This window comes from Elgaria multicarinata, chromosome 10 (genome assembly GCF_023053635.1).
Source record: "Elgaria multicarinata webbii isolate HBS135686 ecotype San Diego chromosome 10, rElgMul1.1.pri, whole genome shotgun sequence".
Lineage (NCBI taxonomy): Eukaryota > Metazoa > Chordata > Lepidosauria > Squamata > Anguidae > Elgaria > Elgaria multicarinata.
The window spans coordinates 31,728,875-31,747,089 of NC_086180.1; the positions used below are offsets into that span (position 1 = coordinate 31,728,875).

At 43.2% G+C, this 18,215-nt stretch overlaps 1 protein-coding gene across 3 annotated transcripts; it reads right to left on the reverse strand.

The window, feature by feature from the left end:
• Positions 1-1,652: 1,652 nt before the first annotated feature.
• On the reverse strand, positions 1,653-6,498 carry TIFA (TRAF interacting protein with forkhead associated domain). 3 transcript variants are annotated; one of them, XM_063135246.1, is made up of 2 exons: positions 6,411-6,498; positions 1,653-3,480 (listed from the first exon to the last, which is right to left on the reverse strand). In XM_063135246.1, the coding sequence occupies exon 2, from the start codon at positions 3,454-3,456 to the stop codon at positions 2,917-2,919; it is 540 nt and encodes a 179-aa protein (XP_062991316.1). In that variant the 5' UTR covers positions 3,457-3,480; positions 6,411-6,498; the 3' UTR covers positions 1,653-2,916. The 3 variants fall into 3 exon arrangements, with proteins under 3 accessions (XP_062991316.1, XP_062991314.1, XP_062991315.1); XM_063135244.1 differs by lacking the exon at positions 6,411-6,498 and adding an exon at positions 5,360-5,614; XM_063135245.1 differs by lacking the exon at positions 6,411-6,498 and adding an exon at positions 5,349-5,614.
• Between the last annotated feature and the right edge of the window lie 11,717 nt (positions 6,499-18,215).

Below are 18,215 nucleotides of genomic sequence, written 5' to 3' on the forward strand. Positions count from 1 at the left end.
CTGCATCCTGTGGTAGCAAAATCCAAAAATGATGTGCTGTGTGAAGAACTGCCTGTTCTTCTGGCCTGTCCACTCCAAGGCTGGCTACAGCTTATAAGTACAATTAGACACTGCCAAGTAAACATCTTAAAGTTCACAATATATGATATGAAAGGTGCAGTTCAAGATAGTATAATGTCAATAGTCATTGCAAGATAGGTTCTCTTATGAATGGGTAATTAAAAGAGCAAGTAGAGACTAGTAATAAATGGACTGTTTGGGATCATTGGGCAAGGGGTTAAAAATAAAGCTGCTAATAGTGTGCTATGACCACACTTTGTAATACTATGCACAGTTCTATTTGCCCCATGTCAAAAAGGATATTGTAGAGCTGGAAAAGATGCAGGAAAGGGCAACCGGAATGGAGCAGCTCTCCTACAAGAGAAGGTAATAATATGGGCGTTTTGGTTTAGAAAAAGAGTAAACCGACATGATTGAGGTGCTTAAAATCACGCATGGTACAGGAAATGTAGATAGGTTTAAATTCCCCCTCAATACTAGAACCCAGGGCTCTCCACTAGCTTTGAATGGTGAGCAATTCAGGACAGAGAAAAGGAAGTAGTTCACAGAGTGTATATTGAATTTTCTGCAACAGGGTGGGGCAACTACCAATTTAAATTACTTTAAATGGAAATTAGGCAACTTTATGAAGAATAAAGCTATGATGGCTAATCTTGATGGCTATGTATTACCTCCAGAATCAGCCAACATGTCCCTGAATACCAGTTGCTGGGGCACAACAGGACAGGGGTAATTACTGTCACGACACAGGCTCTGAACAACAGACCCGGCTGCAGCTACTCCCTGCTCAAGCCAAGCACCACCGCTCGATACACCTGAGGCAAGGGATAAAAACCACCTTCCTCCAAACTATGTGGAGAAAGGGGTTAAATGGAGAAGGATTTCTATATATAAAATAAAACACTGTGAGTTATATGTGCTGAGGTGAATGATTGTCAGAGTGGGTGTTAAATAAGTAAACTTTAGATGATAAATGCCAAACAGACACGTGGGATTTTTGTGGTAGTTTAAAAACAAAACAATCAAAATTTATTTTCAAAAGTACACAAGCTTTGTTTCAAATAAACCATTTAAAACCCTTTTTGAAACCTTTCATACAATCCTTTCACTCATTCACACATGCGCTTTCCTTTTTCTCACACAATCACTCTTGAACTTTCTTTATTATCAGTATAATAAAGTATAACTCTGTGCACACCACACTCGACGCCACTCTCTACACTGACCCTCAAATTTCCCAGAACTTAAGCACTCTAAACACAGAGAGCACTAAAGACTCTAAGAGTACCTAAAAAATCCCTCACAATCCCCTCAGTCATTCCCTTATATATCACTCCTCCCCCTCCCAAGACATTCTAACTCCACCCACTCAGCCAACATTCTAAAACCCACAGACTTACAAACCGCAGACGCACATTTGGGAACTGACTTGTGGGGTGTAACGCCACAATTATCCTCATGTCCTGCTTATGGGCTTCCCAGAAGTATCTGTTTGGCCACGGTGAGAAATAATGCTGGACTACTGTGGAAGAACCTGAAAGGGCAGGTTCCCTTGGTTCACTGAGTGACGGTCAAAGACTCTCAAGACACAATTTCTCTCATCTTGGAAAAGTTTTATTACGAGCAGCCTGCAGTGCTGCAAGGTGGCAAACCCTAGAGGATATGAAGGACTGCCCACTAGTTGTAAGCAAAGCTAAGATACTTATAGGGTAACATCCTCAGAAGCAACAACAGAACTTCCTCATATAATAAACCAATCATAATACAGTTTTGCAATACAATAACCAATGATAGACAAGGCATTTATGCATGTGCAGAGTGCAGATAATTCTAAGACTAGAAAAACAATATGTATATGGGTATTGCAATCTTGGAACATCTGTGTTGCTCAATATATTTTCAGCTACAGTTTGCATCAAATTGCTATAGAACTTAATTTCTAATAGAAAGGGCTTACATCAAAACAGGGTGGGCACAGATAAAACAGCCCATTCACACATTTCCTCGACACTACCGTGGTTTCAGAACAGTGGAACAGAAATTCCTTAAATAAAATAAATTCACAAGTTGCAATTTCTTTTGTATCAACAGTTCTTCCAAGAATAGGAAGTGGAGAGTGTCTACATGTCAAGCTATGAAACAAAAGGAGTCTTTAAATATTTTACTCTATTTCATGTGAACAACTTTGCAGGGTCTAAAAGATGGTGGTGCTCAAGAGCAGAACTTTGTTTTTTCCCTTTGTCTTGGAAAGTAACATTAGCAGCATAGAGCTTCGGTTACCATTGCTGGGTCATGTAATCTGCATGAGGCTATACGAAAGATTTTAATATAGCAATATCACTTGTTTATTTATAGCATTTTTACCCTGCTCTTCTGCCAAAAAGTCTCCCAGAGTTGCATACAAAGATAACAAATGAGAGTCCCTGCCCATAGGCTTACAATCTAAAAGATACAACGCAAAAGGAGGTTGGGAGGGAGGAGGGGGGGAAAAGCCAAGCCATGCACTATGTTGTTAATTACAAAGTTCAGCAGATCATGGAACTGGATCCAAGTCCTCGGCAGTAGTAGCTGGAGGGCAGGAGTCTCTCAGCTAGAGCTGAGGGGGGCTGACTGCTGCTTCCTCTCCCGGAGATGGCTTTAGCCGTGGCAGTAAGGAGCAGGAGGAAAGCGGCTCTAAAGCAATGATGCCAAAATGTCAGAAAAGTGGCAAAATACAAAGGATGATGCTAACCTATACATAGTGCAGGATAATGTGCAAATGTGGGCAACAATGTACAGTTGGTATGAAACACAGGGGGAAAAGGTAAGCATTGCATATAGAACACTGAAATCAATCTCTCATGAGACTTTTGCCAATTATTCATTCTCATCCATCTCTACTGGAGAATCAGCATAGGAAAAGCAAGTATCAGGTATAGGTGCCCGCAACAATAGATTTTTTTCCTGCCACAGCGACATCTTGGCCAATTCAAAGCGAACATTGAAATAGTCCTCCGATTGTCCTTCCTGTTTTTGCATTAGCATCTGGTAATCTCCAAAACGAATCGTGCATGTCTCCGGCAGGTCAACTTTATTCAGGTAGGCCAGTTCATTATTTTCCACGATTAGCTTGACCTTTTTGCTCATATTCTTTATCTGAAAGCCAAACTCTGAGCTGTTGAAGTGTCTGAAAAACAGCAGGGCGAACTGAATGCGTGAAACCCGTGGGTCGACAAAATTATACTGGCAGACATTACAGTCCCTTCCAAACTTAACCATCTCATCTGCTCTCAGCTGCTGCGGCTGGCAAAACTCTAAGGCACGGAACACTTGCTGTTCCTCCTGTCTTGGATGATAGACCGTGATGCGAAGGCAGGTAACTGTCTCTTCAGTGTCTGTAGTTTCAAATGAGGACATGGCAGTACTAATCCTCAAAACGTCCTGGAAGAAAAAGCCCACCATGTTACATGACTAAAAACAAGCCTGCTTGACCCTTATTTGTGAAACTGCATGAACAGCTGCAATAGCCTATTTATTTATTTATTTTATTTATTTATTACATTTTTATACCGCCCAATAGCCGAAGCTCTCTGGGCGGTTCACAGCAGATGGAGAGAGCACAGAAATGGAAGCTTTAACCTCCAGCTTTTCTGAAAGAGTTATTTCTAGTGCTAAGATCATCTTTGTTATAGTCAATTTATTTACAGACTACATTTTCCACAAATACACTGCCGATCAAAGTGTAGGCAATTTAAATACAATTGTCACAATACAACATTAACAACTCAATTACAGTTAATTTAAAATGGATCCCACCAGAATCATCATTAAAACTGTCCCAAAGCATACGAGTCTGAAGCTCATGGACAATGTTTGTTTATTGTATTTATTAAATTTATATCCAGCCTTTCCATCAAAAATAATGCTCAACCAAACATAGTGGGTTCTGATTAGTTCCAAGTACAAGGGTAACTTGTGCACCAAGTATAAAATACTACCACCTTTTTTTGCTCACCAGTCTCAGATGGCATTTGGTGCCAACTGTCTGGGAATGATTATATTACTAAATCTATTGTGACAAACACAGGTTTTAGGGGAACAGAGGAAGCTGCCTTAAACCATCATCACTGACTGGCAGCAGAGTTTCAGACAGCAGTTCGAGAAAATTCCCATCTAGCTCAATTTCCCTAAATCGGAGCAGAAAAGCCATAGGGAGATTGACACTATTATTATTATTATTTATTATTATTTATTTATATAGCACCATCAATGTACATGGTGCTGTACAGAGTACACTACACAAAAGTGCTTGGAACAACTGGCTGCTTTTCCCACTGGGAAAGCAAGTGGGGTACAAGTGCTGAGCAACATTGGTCAGAAGCGCTTGGGGTGCCTCTGACTAGCACCATATAACAAACTGCTTTCATGCCGGCTTTTTCAGAAAGGCAGGTAGAGGACAGAGGTCATGAGGCTGTCCTGACCCTCTCTCACCTGGAAAGCCTGGCACAGGGTGGGTGGGTGTTGCGTTGGCTTCCCCATAGAGGAAAGGCCAGCCAAGCGGTAGAGTGATGCTCACAGCCCTACCTGCCAATGCCAGGGATGGAGCCAGGCCTTTCTACATGCAAAGCATGTACTCTTCCCATCAACTACCACCCTTTCACAGTGGACCAAAGGAAAGGCTCGGCCTTCTGCTGGAGTCCGATGGATGTAGCTTGGCCTTCCAGAGGGCTCTTTTTCCACATAACCGTGCAAAGGATCGGTCCACACATGTACTTCAGAGTGTTGTTAATCAACCAACACAGCCCTTGAATTTTGAATCTCGGTAAGCAAGAGGTATGTTTAGAGCAAAAATGCCTCTATGTTTAGAAGTGGCTTGGGATTTTTATGTGTTGACTACTCCGTCTCCCTAGGAACCAGGCAGAAGAACGTGACAGGAAAGCAAGCCAGTTCAACTATCGGATCCCCTTGGAATCAAGGGGTCTCTGACATTAGCTATGTTTATCTGAGCATGTTTAACCTGGCTGCTTTTATTTTGGAGAAATAGCACCTGCAGGGCCCCAATCCAGAACATGCTCCTGATTACTCCCTGGCCGTTTTTTAGCAGAAAATCTCTCCCTGCGGACTGCCTTTTGCTCCCACCACCACCACCACCACCTGCTGTTTACAGCAAAAAACACCAGGGGGAGGGGGCCAAAGCGCAGGCAGAGGACGATTTTCCGCAGGAAACGACTAACGTCAACTGTAGCTTTACACGGAGTTCAACTTCCTCCGAAGTAAACGCATGCAGCGCTGTGTGCATATGCCCTCACCTTCACTTTACCTGATCGTCGGGCTGCGTCAGCGCTCACATTATTCGGAGTGTCCTGTTTTCTTAGCGCTGGGAATGTCCCCAGAAAGAGCGGATGTTCCTATAACGCCCATATTAATGCCGCCGCCCACTCACAGCGCCGGGCCAGGGACACTTCTTTTAGCCGGGAATCCCCGCAGAACCTTGTTTTTAGCACCAGATGCGCACCCAGCAGACCCAGGGTGGCGCAATCCCCGCTACTGCAGCTGCATCAGCCCCGACCGTGTTTGTACCCAGCAGCACGGAAGATGCCAGCGAAACTTTCGGTTTGCCTTGCACTTCCGGCTGAGGCCCCTGAGCGCGCAACGGAGCGGCGCGACAGTCCCGCCCTGACGCCGACAAGACCCTCGGCCTCCTTGCTGACGGCCCCCGCCCCGCTTGCTGGAGAACGTCAGGGGCCAGAGACCAAGGCGAGCAGCCAAGCAAGCAGGCATGTGCTTCCTTTGATCCTCTGGTGTTTTCCCTTCCTCTCATATCTTAGTTTAGCTGCTGTTGAAAAATACATATACAGACAGACATTTGATTGTTTTGGTGTCTGAAGGAGCAATCTTATCCATGTTTATATAGAAAAAGTTCCTACAACTCTCAGCATCGTATTGGTGTTTTAAGCGCAATCTTAAGCATGTTTAAACAGAAAAAGCTCCTACGACTCTCAGCATTGTTTTGGTGTTTTAAGGAACAATTCTCTGCGTGTTTAGCTGGGGGGGGGGGAGTATTCTGCGAGTTGTAGGACTCTTTATCTGTTGGAGAATGCTGGGAGTTGTAGGACTTTTGTCTGTCTAAACATGCACAGGACTACGCCTTTAATTGGCCTGGGTTCTTTTAAGCCGCCCTGTGAGCAAAGACACCGCAAAGACACTTCAATGTGTTTGAATTAGCCTTCCCCAAGCTTGGAGTTGTAGTCCTACGCGTCTGGAAAGCCCCAGGCTGTGAAAGGCTGTATTAGATAGCGAGAGAGAGAGAGAGAGACTGGGGATTCGATTGAATTAAAAGCACGCGTCGGTTCCTTCGTGCTGTTTCTCACCTTTGCACAGCGATCTCCGCAAGCAACGAGGGCTTCGATGAGAGAAGCGTTTACACCTGCAGCATCGACCTCTCAGCTCTTGCTTTCGCTTCTAACTTGGAGGAAGGATGCACCCGCCGTAGGCCCACGTCCCCTTCCTGTCTTCCCGCCCCCAAAAGAGGGGAGGGGGACTCGAGGGGGTGGAGAAGGCGAGCATCAGTTGCAGTGTGGGATGTCTGTGCAGCGGGGTTTCCCTTTTTTTTCTCGGGGGAAGCGGAGGAGTGGGAAACGGAACGCGTTTTCCACGAAAACCAAATAAACGGCATAGCCCAAGAGATATCAAGTTACTTCAAACAAAAGGTCAATAAAGGATAATATTATAGCATTGCAGGGTTGAACATTTCCCCCCTGCTAGTTCTGAAAAGACTGCGGCAAAAATATTTCTGGTCCCCACCTCTCTTCCAAACTTTTCATGATCATCGTTGCTTCCCTGTAGACTGCCTCATTCCAGAAGCAAATAATATCAGGGAAGTATTGAGACAACAGAAAGTTAAGAATAAAATCTGTGAGGATGGGGTGATTAAAAAGTGAGGCTTGGGGACCATCCTGTTTAAACATACTTTCTTGGAAGGGCAACTGTAGTGATAACTGCCTATAGCAGTTATCATCTGCATTATGCAATTATATTCCATTTGTTGTCCCATCCCCCGAAATAGAAACTGCTTTACCGAAGCCATCATAAGAGCAAGATAGTGTTATCATGTCATTAGCTTTAGGTTTTATTTATTTATTTTCTTAAAACATTTGTATCCCGCCCTATATCATTGTGATCTCAGAGCGGTGCACAGATAAAATCGATTCAAACAGTATAAAACAATAAATAATTTACACTGATTAAAATATATTAAACCATTAACAAATTAATATAAATAAATATGCTTTTAAAAGCAATAAAACAAATAAAAGTATGTGTAGCTTTAGGCAAATTTACCCCTAAAAGGCCTTGATAAAAAGCCATGTTTTAACTTGGCACCAAAACAAAACCAGTGTATGCACCAGTTGTGTCTCCAAGGGGAAGACATTCCATGACCAGGGTACCACAACAGAGAAGGCCCTCTCCCATGTCCAAACATACTGTATGTCTCATACTGGTGGGACACACAATAGGGTTCCTCCAACAGACCACAAATCTCAGGCAGGCATAATCAGCAAGGATACCCACCTAAACAGCTGAGAGAAGTCAATTCAGAGATGAATTCACAATGGCCAGTCATGGTCTCTGGACAGAGAAACAGATGCTAGGTCAGCCTTTCCCAACCTGATTCCTACTAGGTGTTTTGGACTACAACTCATAACATCCCCCAGCCAGTTGCTGGGAGTTGCAGTCCAACAAATTTGTAAGGCACCAAGTTGGGGAAAGCTGCTCTAGGACAAAGGTGAGCAGAAAGTCTCCAGATGTTTTGGACTTCATTGTCCAGCATTCCTGACCATTGGCCATGCTGGCAGGAGCTAATGGGAGTCCAAAATGTCTGGACAAGGCTATAGGTGATGTCACAACGCTATGCATTTTGCCTGACTTCTGGATTCATTATATACTCTTTATTTTCTCTTCCCCTGAGTTATTGGAAAATTTGGGAAGGCATGAGGTTTCACAACTCCTTTGCATTTTTCTTTGAAAAAATTATCTAATGCAAGAAAGGTATACAGTGTTCACTACGCTATCTTTGAATTAAAGCACAGTTCCTATGGTAAAAACAAAATCTCTTTCCATACTGTCCTGATGAATCTTATTGCTAACAACTGATAATAACCGTTCTTTGAGCAGTAAAGTCTTGTTTATGTCATTCAACCTCCAACTTTGTTTAACCAAGAGACTTCGATTAAACAATACACTTTGTGCATTTGACAGAAAATTCCAATAACCTTGTGAGCAAAGAAAACTTCTAATTTAATGAGTTCAAGGAAGTTACAAGACTTTTATATCAAGTGTAATCCAGATCATATATGTTCCCCCATTTTGTTCTCTCTCTGTCTCTTGCTCACCCAACAGAGTTTCAGCAGTAAGTCATCCGCAAATATATTAGGCATATCCTACAGAGCTTGAGCTAACTATGTCTTATAGAAATGATCATATATATTGGAGTAATCCACAGTAACTCCCATGCCAGTTGTAAAGAAGAGTTGCATAGAATGATGGTAATGCAATATAGCCCTTTTTAAGTTAGCTTGGTCAGAAGGTATGGGATTTATTTACTTATTTATTACAATATGTATTACTTGCTAGAATTCATTCTTAAATTCTACTGTAACTATTGCTCATACTGTTACATTTCCAAACAAAGCCTACTGGGCTACAATGACAGTAGAAGCAGCTGAACTTATACAAAATCAGCTCAGCTGCTGAACCTTTGTCACCTGTTCCGTCCTTTGATGGACAAAACATAAACTTCCACCTTAACGTTAAAGCAAGTTTTGCTTCATGTGTTGTAGTATATATATATTTACAAACATACATTAGTTTTGCATTGTGTATGCAAGCTTTCCCCATCCTGGTGACCTCCAGATGTTTGAGATTACAGTTCTCAGTATTCCTCACCATTGGCAATGCTGGCTGAGGCTTATGGGAGTTGAAGTCCAAAACAACTGAAGGGCAGGTATGTTTTTAAAACCCTCTTAAAAGCAGCCACGGAGAGAGCCAGACATATATCTCTTGGGAGGGAATTCCATAAGATAGGGGCCACCACAGAGAAGGCCACATCACCGTAGAGAAGTGGCTGCTGACATTACTGATCCTAGTGGCAGGCCAGTGAGTAGGAGCTTTGCAAATGATTTTAAACTCTTGGCAGGTTCATATGGGTGTAAGCAGTCCTTCAAATAACCTGGACCCAAAACAGTTAGGGCCTTAAAGGTCAACACCAACACTTTGACTTGGCCTAGAAATGTGCTGGCTACTGGTGCAGAATTGGTGTAATATGATCTGACTGTCATATAGGCCCAACAAGGATGCAAGCAGCCACATTCTGATTTAAGCGTAAATTAGCATATCGAGAAAATGGTTAACCTGCTCTTCCCTCCCGCGTTATTCCTTTGCTTATTATGGCAGCTACCTACAGAGGCTCTGGCTGCTTTTTTTGGGGGGGGGGGTTGTTGTTTTTAAAATCAGGTCGTAAATATCTCCTGTGCAACATCTAGTTTGGCCAGTGGAAGTTGGTGGCTCTGATTTCGGTAGGCTGTGAATCCATTCTGGGTTTAAGTCAGAACCAGCCAGAACTCTAAAGGAACTATCCAAGGTGTTGAACCCATTTTGGGGGTAGGGTTCAGCACTTTGGATAGTTCTTTTAGAGTTCTGGATGGTTCTGACTGAAAGCCAGAATGGATTCACAGCCCCACCTAAATCTGAGCCACTAGCCTACACTGATTTTAGCCCTAGAGTTATTCTTGTTCAGGAGCTATGCAAATACAAATCCCTGTAAGGGGCACTGGGCTGTGCACATTCTCCCTGCTCCCAATGTCTCTGCACGTGCCAACCCTGGCCCCTCAGTCACAGACCTCCCTGCACTGAGGAGGGAAGACTGCAGGAAGAATTCTATTCATGTTCTCTTGAACAGGAGTAGGACACCCCTCTGCACCCAATCGGGAAGGCTGATAGAACAGGGTCTTCAGTCGAACGGAGAGTTCTACTCCAGTTCAAGTGAACAGGAGTAGAACCCTGTTCAGAGCTTGCCACTCAGCCCATTAAGGGCAAAACAGGGAGAGACGGGCTGGAGGCTTAGGGGCGGGCCAGAATGTGCGACTCTCTAGCCCTTACACAAGTTCGTATACTCTGTTCAGTCATAAGTCCTATTGCGTAGTTTTCTGGATAAGGGCCACATAACAGTCATCTACTTCACATATTATGCTGATGTGATGCTTTACAGTGACACCCATGTGGATGCCTTTCCCACGTGTGGCCTTCTCTGCATTTGCTCCTCACCTCTAGATAAGTTGCCAACTGGGGTCCGCTATGCTCTTGTTGGATCCTGGATTGGACCTAGTTTTTCTTTTTCCACTGTTTTTACAAATGCTTGGTGGCACGAAGAAAAAGTGAAGCAACCAGAAAGAGTGTGTTTTCTAAATGCCAAGGTTACAGCTGGACAGTTATTGAATTATTGGCATAAGGTGCTTTGCAATTAATCAATTAGTGATTTCATCATTGTACAGATCTACCCTATATAAGTAGCTGTGTTTTGTATGTTTTTCATTACCCCCATCTTGATGCCACTCAACTGTATTGCTGCTGTATATTATTATGATTGTCTGTGAGTATGTTGCTGTAACTAAACCTCTATGCAAGTAAAGACTTTGTTTTTAACTTAAACAAAGATTCTTTGAGCCTTTTTGAGTCTTTGCTGCGTTCTGGCTGAGAGACGCTTCTCACTCTACTTTAACTTGGGAAGAAAGAGTTAAGACTCCCAACAGCTCTACCTTTGCAGGCTTTTAAAAAGGCCTCGGAAACATTATTTTACTCTGGCCTTCTCCTAATATGATTGCTGCTGGTTGCGGTTTTCATTGCCGATTCTGTTGTTGGTTTCTATTGCTGTTTTTATTGTGTTGCTGTGTTTTTATTGCTCTGTGTATCTGTTTTATGTGTTTTTATTGTTGTACTTGAGAGGCTGCCAAGTAATATTTTAAATAAATAAATTCCACATTGGATGCCATTAATGTGGTGTATGTGGACGTGGTTTGACTTTATATGAGATTTTTATGTGCAAGCCAGGAGTTATGTTTTCTAGTTTGTTAAATCAGCCAGCTAAACTATCCAGGGATTGTAGCTGGATGTTTAGCAATTGACTAGAGTTTATTTTAATCCGTAGTTCCTAGATTGCATGTAACAACAAGCCAGGAATTGGTCAAACTGAGTCATAGGGCCTTGCTAGACCCGGCCGGATAAGCCGGCAGGGAGGCAGGGCGACGGCGCGCTAACTTTAGTGTGCGCCGCCCAGCCTCCTAGACGGCCAACGCGCAGGGACTATGGAAGCCCTGCAGCGTCGGCCTTTTTTTTTTTTTTTAAAGGGGCCACGTGCGGCCCAAAGACTCCGGAGAAGGTAAGGGTTTTTTTTTACTTAAGCCCCCCCATCCGCCCTCCCTCCCCGTCCCCATCATCGCCCTCCGCCATCCCCTGTGTCGCCCTCCGCCCCCCCTCACCTCGCCCTCCCGTGTGTCGCCCTCCACTCCCCCTCGCCATCGTGTGTCGCCCTCCGCCCCCCCCTCGCCGTCCCATGTGTCGCCCTCCGCCCCCCCTATCTCCCCTCCCCCGGGATCCCCCCGGCCCGATGGGCACAGCGCTCGTAGCTTTTCCCGGCTACTCGCGAGTAAGCAAGTAGCCGCAAAAAGCCACGGACCTTCCTAGACGTTCCGCAGCCCCAGCCTCAGGCCGGGGCTGCGGAAAAGGCGCGCCATAAGCGACTTCGCTTATGGCGCGCTAAGTGAGTCTTCAGTGCGCCTTGAGCCCGGATTCCCCTGTGCGTCATCTGGACGCACAGCAGGGAAACCGGGTCTCAAAGCGCGCTAAGGCCTCGTCTAGCAAGGCCCCCTGTTTATTCCTTCTCCCAGCCTTGCTGGAGGAGAAGGTAAGGGGAGCACTCAAGGTTTATTCAAGCTTCATTCTGCTCATGCACATAGTTTTAAACCACAATTTAGCAGTATATGAAACCCTTCCCCCTGTCTTCCTGTGTTGCCAACAATTTTTTTAAAAAAACCACTTTATTATTCCAATGATGAAATATATTAGAGAGTTTCCCTGTTAGTCACCAGATTTAAATTTATTATTACCACTAGCGATCTGATAATCCTACTCATGAAACCTTGGTGACTTACAATGTGCATCTGTTTATGACCACTTCTGATCACAGTACCAGTAAAAATTTCATTCAACAGATCATTCCAATTAGATACATTTCAAGGCATGCTATCATTGAATGAAAAAATGACTTGATTTCCCCACCCCAACATCCACAACATGTCAGTCTAGCCCACCTGCTCTGTCTCTCATTATGGACATCCAAGTTCATTTCACTCGTCTCATCAAAGTTGTTAGTATTAAAGTTCTTTATTTAACTTTAACTCCTCCCCATGTATACTATTACATTTTAAAATTTATTTCAAGGCCACCTTTAGGAGATAAAACTCTCTCAAGGCAGCGTACAAGGTGAAAACCATACAAAACTAATGCAATAAAGTTCAATAACTACCCACATTATACATTTCTTTTTATTAAACCGATTCACAGCATTTCTCTTATAAATTTGCTGCATTTAAAAGAAACACAAAACTTTGAGTTAGAGACTCCTGTAGGCTTCTCTCTAGAGTTTTAAATGCGTGTCTCTGGAAAAGAGTCTATGTATCTGAAAGAGAGATTTTCTTTCTACAGTTCTCCAAATGCCATGCAAGAGTCACGAGAATAGCTATGCCTAGCTAGGTTTTGTTTGCACATTGCCTCTGGGAAGTTCCACTCTTGAGCAATCTTTGAGAGCCTTACTGTGCTTTGTTTTTCATGTAGTTCTTTCCCACAAACCTCTCCTCACTTTCTGTATCTTATTTCCTCAATAACACTTTGAACTAAAAAGAAATGTGTATTTTTCAAGTCAGGAGGAAGCAACCTTTTTCTGGATGATGTAGATTTTATTACTTTATTATTGGTATCTATAGAGCTAAGAAGGTTTGAGTCATGTATCTTGTCAATTAATCATTTATAATTCAAAGAACATTGGTTTATTACACACAGAGACACCAGATGTGCAGGAACTCTTACCCCTTAATCCAACAGACTTTCTTGGAAGTAAATAACACTGATGATTTTTCAAGTAACTGTGTACAATGTTTGTAAGAAGACATTACCTTCAGTTCAAAAGCAAAGTGATGGAAGTGAATGGGAGTGAAAGTACAGGTCTTTGGGGTTGGCGGTGGGGTACTGGGAAAATCTAAAGAGCCTGTGTGGAAGCCGTACATTTCACATGTTAATTCTCTCACATTGCGCTCAGTGGTTCTGCTCCTACTTGGATGGCCGTTCCTAGAAGGAATCGGCCATCCCAGGTAGCAGGGTTTTTATTTTAGTGTGCAGTTGGACACAAAATGTTCAGTTTGGAGGGTGGAAATGTACAGTTGGAAATCTGATGATGTGCAGTTGAAAAAAGTGGTGAAAAAATAAGACATGTGTTATATGTTTATTAAGAACTTAACAACAAAGTCAGGGATGGCATGTAACAAATTATATAAGGATGCAGGTGAAAGAGCCCTTGATGGTGTGACTGATGTTGTTGGTCCTGTGACAGTGTTGCCTGAATAGATGTGGGGGCAGAGTTGGCACTTGGGTCTATTGCATGGCCTGGTCCGTCTGTCTGTGTCTCTGTCCTCTGTCCTATTGCTGGTTAACATCTGCTTCAGGTTGCGAGGTGGTCTGTAGGCCAGGACAGGTCGACCTCCCATGGCTTGTGAGAGAGAAGTGTCTGTGCTGATGATGGGTTGGAGTTCACTGATGATCCATTGCAATGGGTTCAATTGGGGGCTGTAGGTGACAACCAATGGTGCACTTCTCTTGGTCTGTCATCCTTCATGGGTGTCCATATGGCCCTGTCAGTCTGTCTTTAAGTCTAAAGTGCTGCTAGTGTTGGTGATAATCTGTCCAGTTGTGAAACAGAAATAATGTGTTTGGCTTAGGCAGGTGTGGGTGTGGGTGTCTGACAGCACATTTGTGCAGCTGGAAAATTTGCTTAAGAAAAGCCCTGCCGGGTAGGTTCATATCACCCGACATCAGCCTACTCATATACTACATTGAGCATCTAAGGCCTTTTCGGTGCTGGCCCTCTAATTATGGGATGATCTTCTTGATAAGCCCAGTTCTTCAAAGATCCATGCTATCACTCTTTGTACAAAATCTTGTGTACATCTTAGAGCCTCATCGGATGGGCTGAAAATTGTGGTTTCCTCCCATCGTTTCTCCACCCCAGCTCCTGTCCCACAATACTTTCTCTTTCTTCCCAGAGAAGAAAGAGGAAATAAACAAAAATCACATGGCCCATTCAAAGGCCATTATTATTGTGCCTCTTTTCCTGCACACAACAGGAAATGGTGACAAATTCCATTTCCCCCCAAAAAGTGGGATTAAAAAGGTCCATTTTGTGATGGGAAAAAGGCAAGAAGGAGCTGGAGACGCGCAATAGGTGGACGGCATCATCTCAAGGACCTGCAAAAAAAAGTGACTGGGCAATAGCGAACATGCGATAAAACGCTCGTCTGATGAATTTCGTAAAGGAAGACTATTTCAAATGCATTTGCTTTCCAGTCTCTAGATGGCAATGTTGCATCAGACGTGCTTCACCATCACCAAGGATCTATTATCAATGCTTCGTTTGTTTGTTCTTCTTCTGAAGGATTTAGTTCTTATTAAGAAACTGATCCTGCCAGGGTTTCTGCACGCGATTGCTTTTATGCACATGAGTAATCTCACTCATTTCGACAGAACTACTCGCGTGCATATGTTTTGACAAGATCAGGGTTGAAAGTTCTGGACTGACAACCATGGAGACTAAATCCTCTGTTCACTTGCAGAGCAGGTGCAGCAGCAGCAACAGCAGATGCAACGCAAGCTTCCTCTTCTTCATTCTCCAGCAAAACCCAATAGTGAGATTGTGGCTGTAATTGTTTTTGAAAGTTGGAAAGAATTATACCCCGGGGGAAAAATGCGGAGTGAGTGACAAGGGAGGTGTTGTATTGGAAACACTACAGAGCAATGCGAGGGAGAAAAGCAATGCTTTAGCGAAACAAAGACACGGCCTAAATGTCCTGCTGATTCAAAATGAGATAAAATAGGAAATAGAAGAGAAAAGATAAAGGAGGGGACTAAATCCTGATTCCAGGTGAGGAGCGCTAGTAAAACAGAAACAGGCAGAAGCATTTTAATTGCTTCCCACCCACCCCAGTGAATTGTGCAGTCCAATCCTGTGTACATTTATTCAAGAAGTGCTACTGAGTTTAATCAGGCTTACTCCAAGCAACTATGCATGGGATTGCAAGCTTATTGCAGGAATTTAGGGCTAAACTGAAAATACAAGAAATGAAAAAAAAGTACAAGGAATGAATCCTGTACCCAGATTCTGCCTCTTTAGATGGCAGATTTCCCCAGTTTTCAAGTAAGTGCAGGGAGAGAGGTGCTACAGTGGTATCACTACACTCTTCTCGTCATCCTCTCTTATTTATTTATTAAATTTCTGTACTGCCCATAAACTCTCCAGGTAGTTCACAAAACATAAAACCGGAAAACATAACAAAACATAATATAAAAACCTATAAACGTTTAAAACAGAATAAAACCAGAGTAAAAGCCAGCAACAGTAACACAATAAGACATCTTTTAAAAACTGAAGGACTAAAAGGCCTAGGTAAATAAAAAGGTCTTCTTCATCTGGCACTAAAAAGACTGTAACATAAGCACCAGACGAGCCTCTCTGGGGAGGGGATTGGAGTGCCAACACTGAAAAGGCCATTCCTTAGTAGCCATCCACCTCACCGCATTTGGCAGGTCCACCAAGAGAAACATCTGAGGATGATCTTTGGGTCCAGGCAGGTATATATATGAGAGGAGATGATCCTTCAGGTAACCCAAACTGATCCTTTAGGGGTGTGTGTGTATCCTCTTAGCCACTACTAGCTCATTGTTGCCTGTAGCAATCTAGAAATGGAAGTACCTGGATGGATGCTAGGCAATCACTCCAGTGATTCGTCATTCCAATAGCCCTTTCTCCGAGAACTTTGTAGGAACATAGGTGTGGAAGAGGATGGCTCTTTTTGGATACAACAATAGGTAACTGCGTTATAGAAACTCACCATTGGCCCACCTAGATCAATGTTATTTCAACTATCTGGCAGCTGCTCTCCAGGATTTCCGGCAGGGATCTGGAATCTTCTGTATGAAGAGCCTGTATTCTACAACCACTGAGCTGGTTTGCTGGATGCTTGCCTCTTATGGCTAAGAAGAAGAAGGAGTAGCTGTGGTGAACTTCACTGGGAGGTCTCTTTAATACACTTTCTTGTGGATCTGAACCCTTAGGCAATGCATCAAATTTACAGCTGGCTCTATTGTTTTTTCCGTGAAGTACTACTAAGGAGTCATTTTAACCACCCTTAGGAATTAATATGTTGGGTGCAAGACATAAGTCCATTTTGCAATTGTGAGAGAAAGTGGACAGAGTAGGACAACGTTTTGAGAGACTTACCTTCAAATCCATGTTCAGTCATGAATTTAACAAGCTGTTTTGGTCTTCCCAGAGATATCTGGTTGGCTACTGTGATGGACCATTGATCAGCTTGAAAAGGGCTTTTCTGGGCAAATCAGTCTCATCTCCCTTTCAGCTTTTCACTACCAAAGCAGAACACCATAAACTGCACAAAGGAAAAATAGCAGCAACTTCAGTAGGTATAGATATATTTAACTCAAAGATCAACAACTTTGAAATAGTTAAGACAGATAGAACAATATAACAAAATTGCCCCTTGAATGTTCAGAAAAATAACATTTTTTTTACCTATCAACTGGAAACTTGTGATGGCACCTGGGGACATTTCTGAGAAGAATATTCCATGAATAGAGCACCGCCACCAAGAAAATCTTTATCCAGTTGCCACCTGCCTAAACTCTAAACGTGGAAGTACCCATAAAAGGACCTCCAAAGAAAGTGTTAAAGCTCCTACTGAACCACTTCAAAGGACTCTGGTGGGGGTGAATGAGATATAGACTATAAAGCAATATATGTGGTACACTACTTTGAATTGATAAATGATGGTAAATAATAATATAGTGGCAGCTTGGTAACAGAGAAGTATGGCTTGGGAGATAGAGGAAGGAGGAGGAGATCAGGTAACTCAGCTGTAGCTCAGAAGCAGACTGCACGTGCTGTATGCAAAAGATCCCAATCCCTGGCATCTCTAGGTAGGGTTGGGAAAGAACTTTGAGAGCTTCTGCTAATAGACAATGCTGAGCTAGATACACTAATGGTCGAACTCCATAAAAGGCGGCCTTATATGTCCAATGTGAAGATACAATCCAATCTGGAGAGAGGGGACAACTATAGCTGCACTAATAAAACAAACAACCTAAAACAGCCCTGCATTTGGTGGCCGTTATTAAGTGCTTAAAAAAAACCCACATGCATTTAACATGAAATTGCCAGATTAGAAACATAGGAAGTTGTCTTATACTGAGTCAGACCATGGGTCCATCTAGGCCAGTATTGTCAACACTGACTGGCAGTGGCTCTTCCAGGATTCTTTCCTTGCCGTACCTGGAGAAGCCGGGGATCGAACCTGGGACCTTCTGCATGCAATGCCGGTGCTCTGTCACACTGAGCTATGGCCCCTCCCTCTTATTTAATTATATCACAAGTGGTATCGGTAATTACATGGGTGAGTGCCAAACCAATACATTGGTGTATAAAGGGAATCAGTCTACTGGAGGTAGGCATGACTGTGACAACCACAGTGTTTATGACTCATCTCACGATACGGCTATTAGCCTTTGTAGTCCTCATGAGCAGCTGTAGTCATTAAAGAGCTCAAGGCCCTCTTTGCTGGAACAGGGAAGATAGATCAAGAGCCTTGTTGAATCCTCCCTGCACTTTTAGCTGGCTCTGCTTTTTACTTTATTTCTGAACTCTCTCTTTTTTTCTTTTTTTTTTGACAGAGCAGTATAGAACTGCTGCACATTCACTGCAATTTTAGGGGCTGAGCCTGCCGATATTATTGGCACAAAAATAGCATTTGGAAGGGCCATGCGGAGAAGAGAAGATGTGTCAT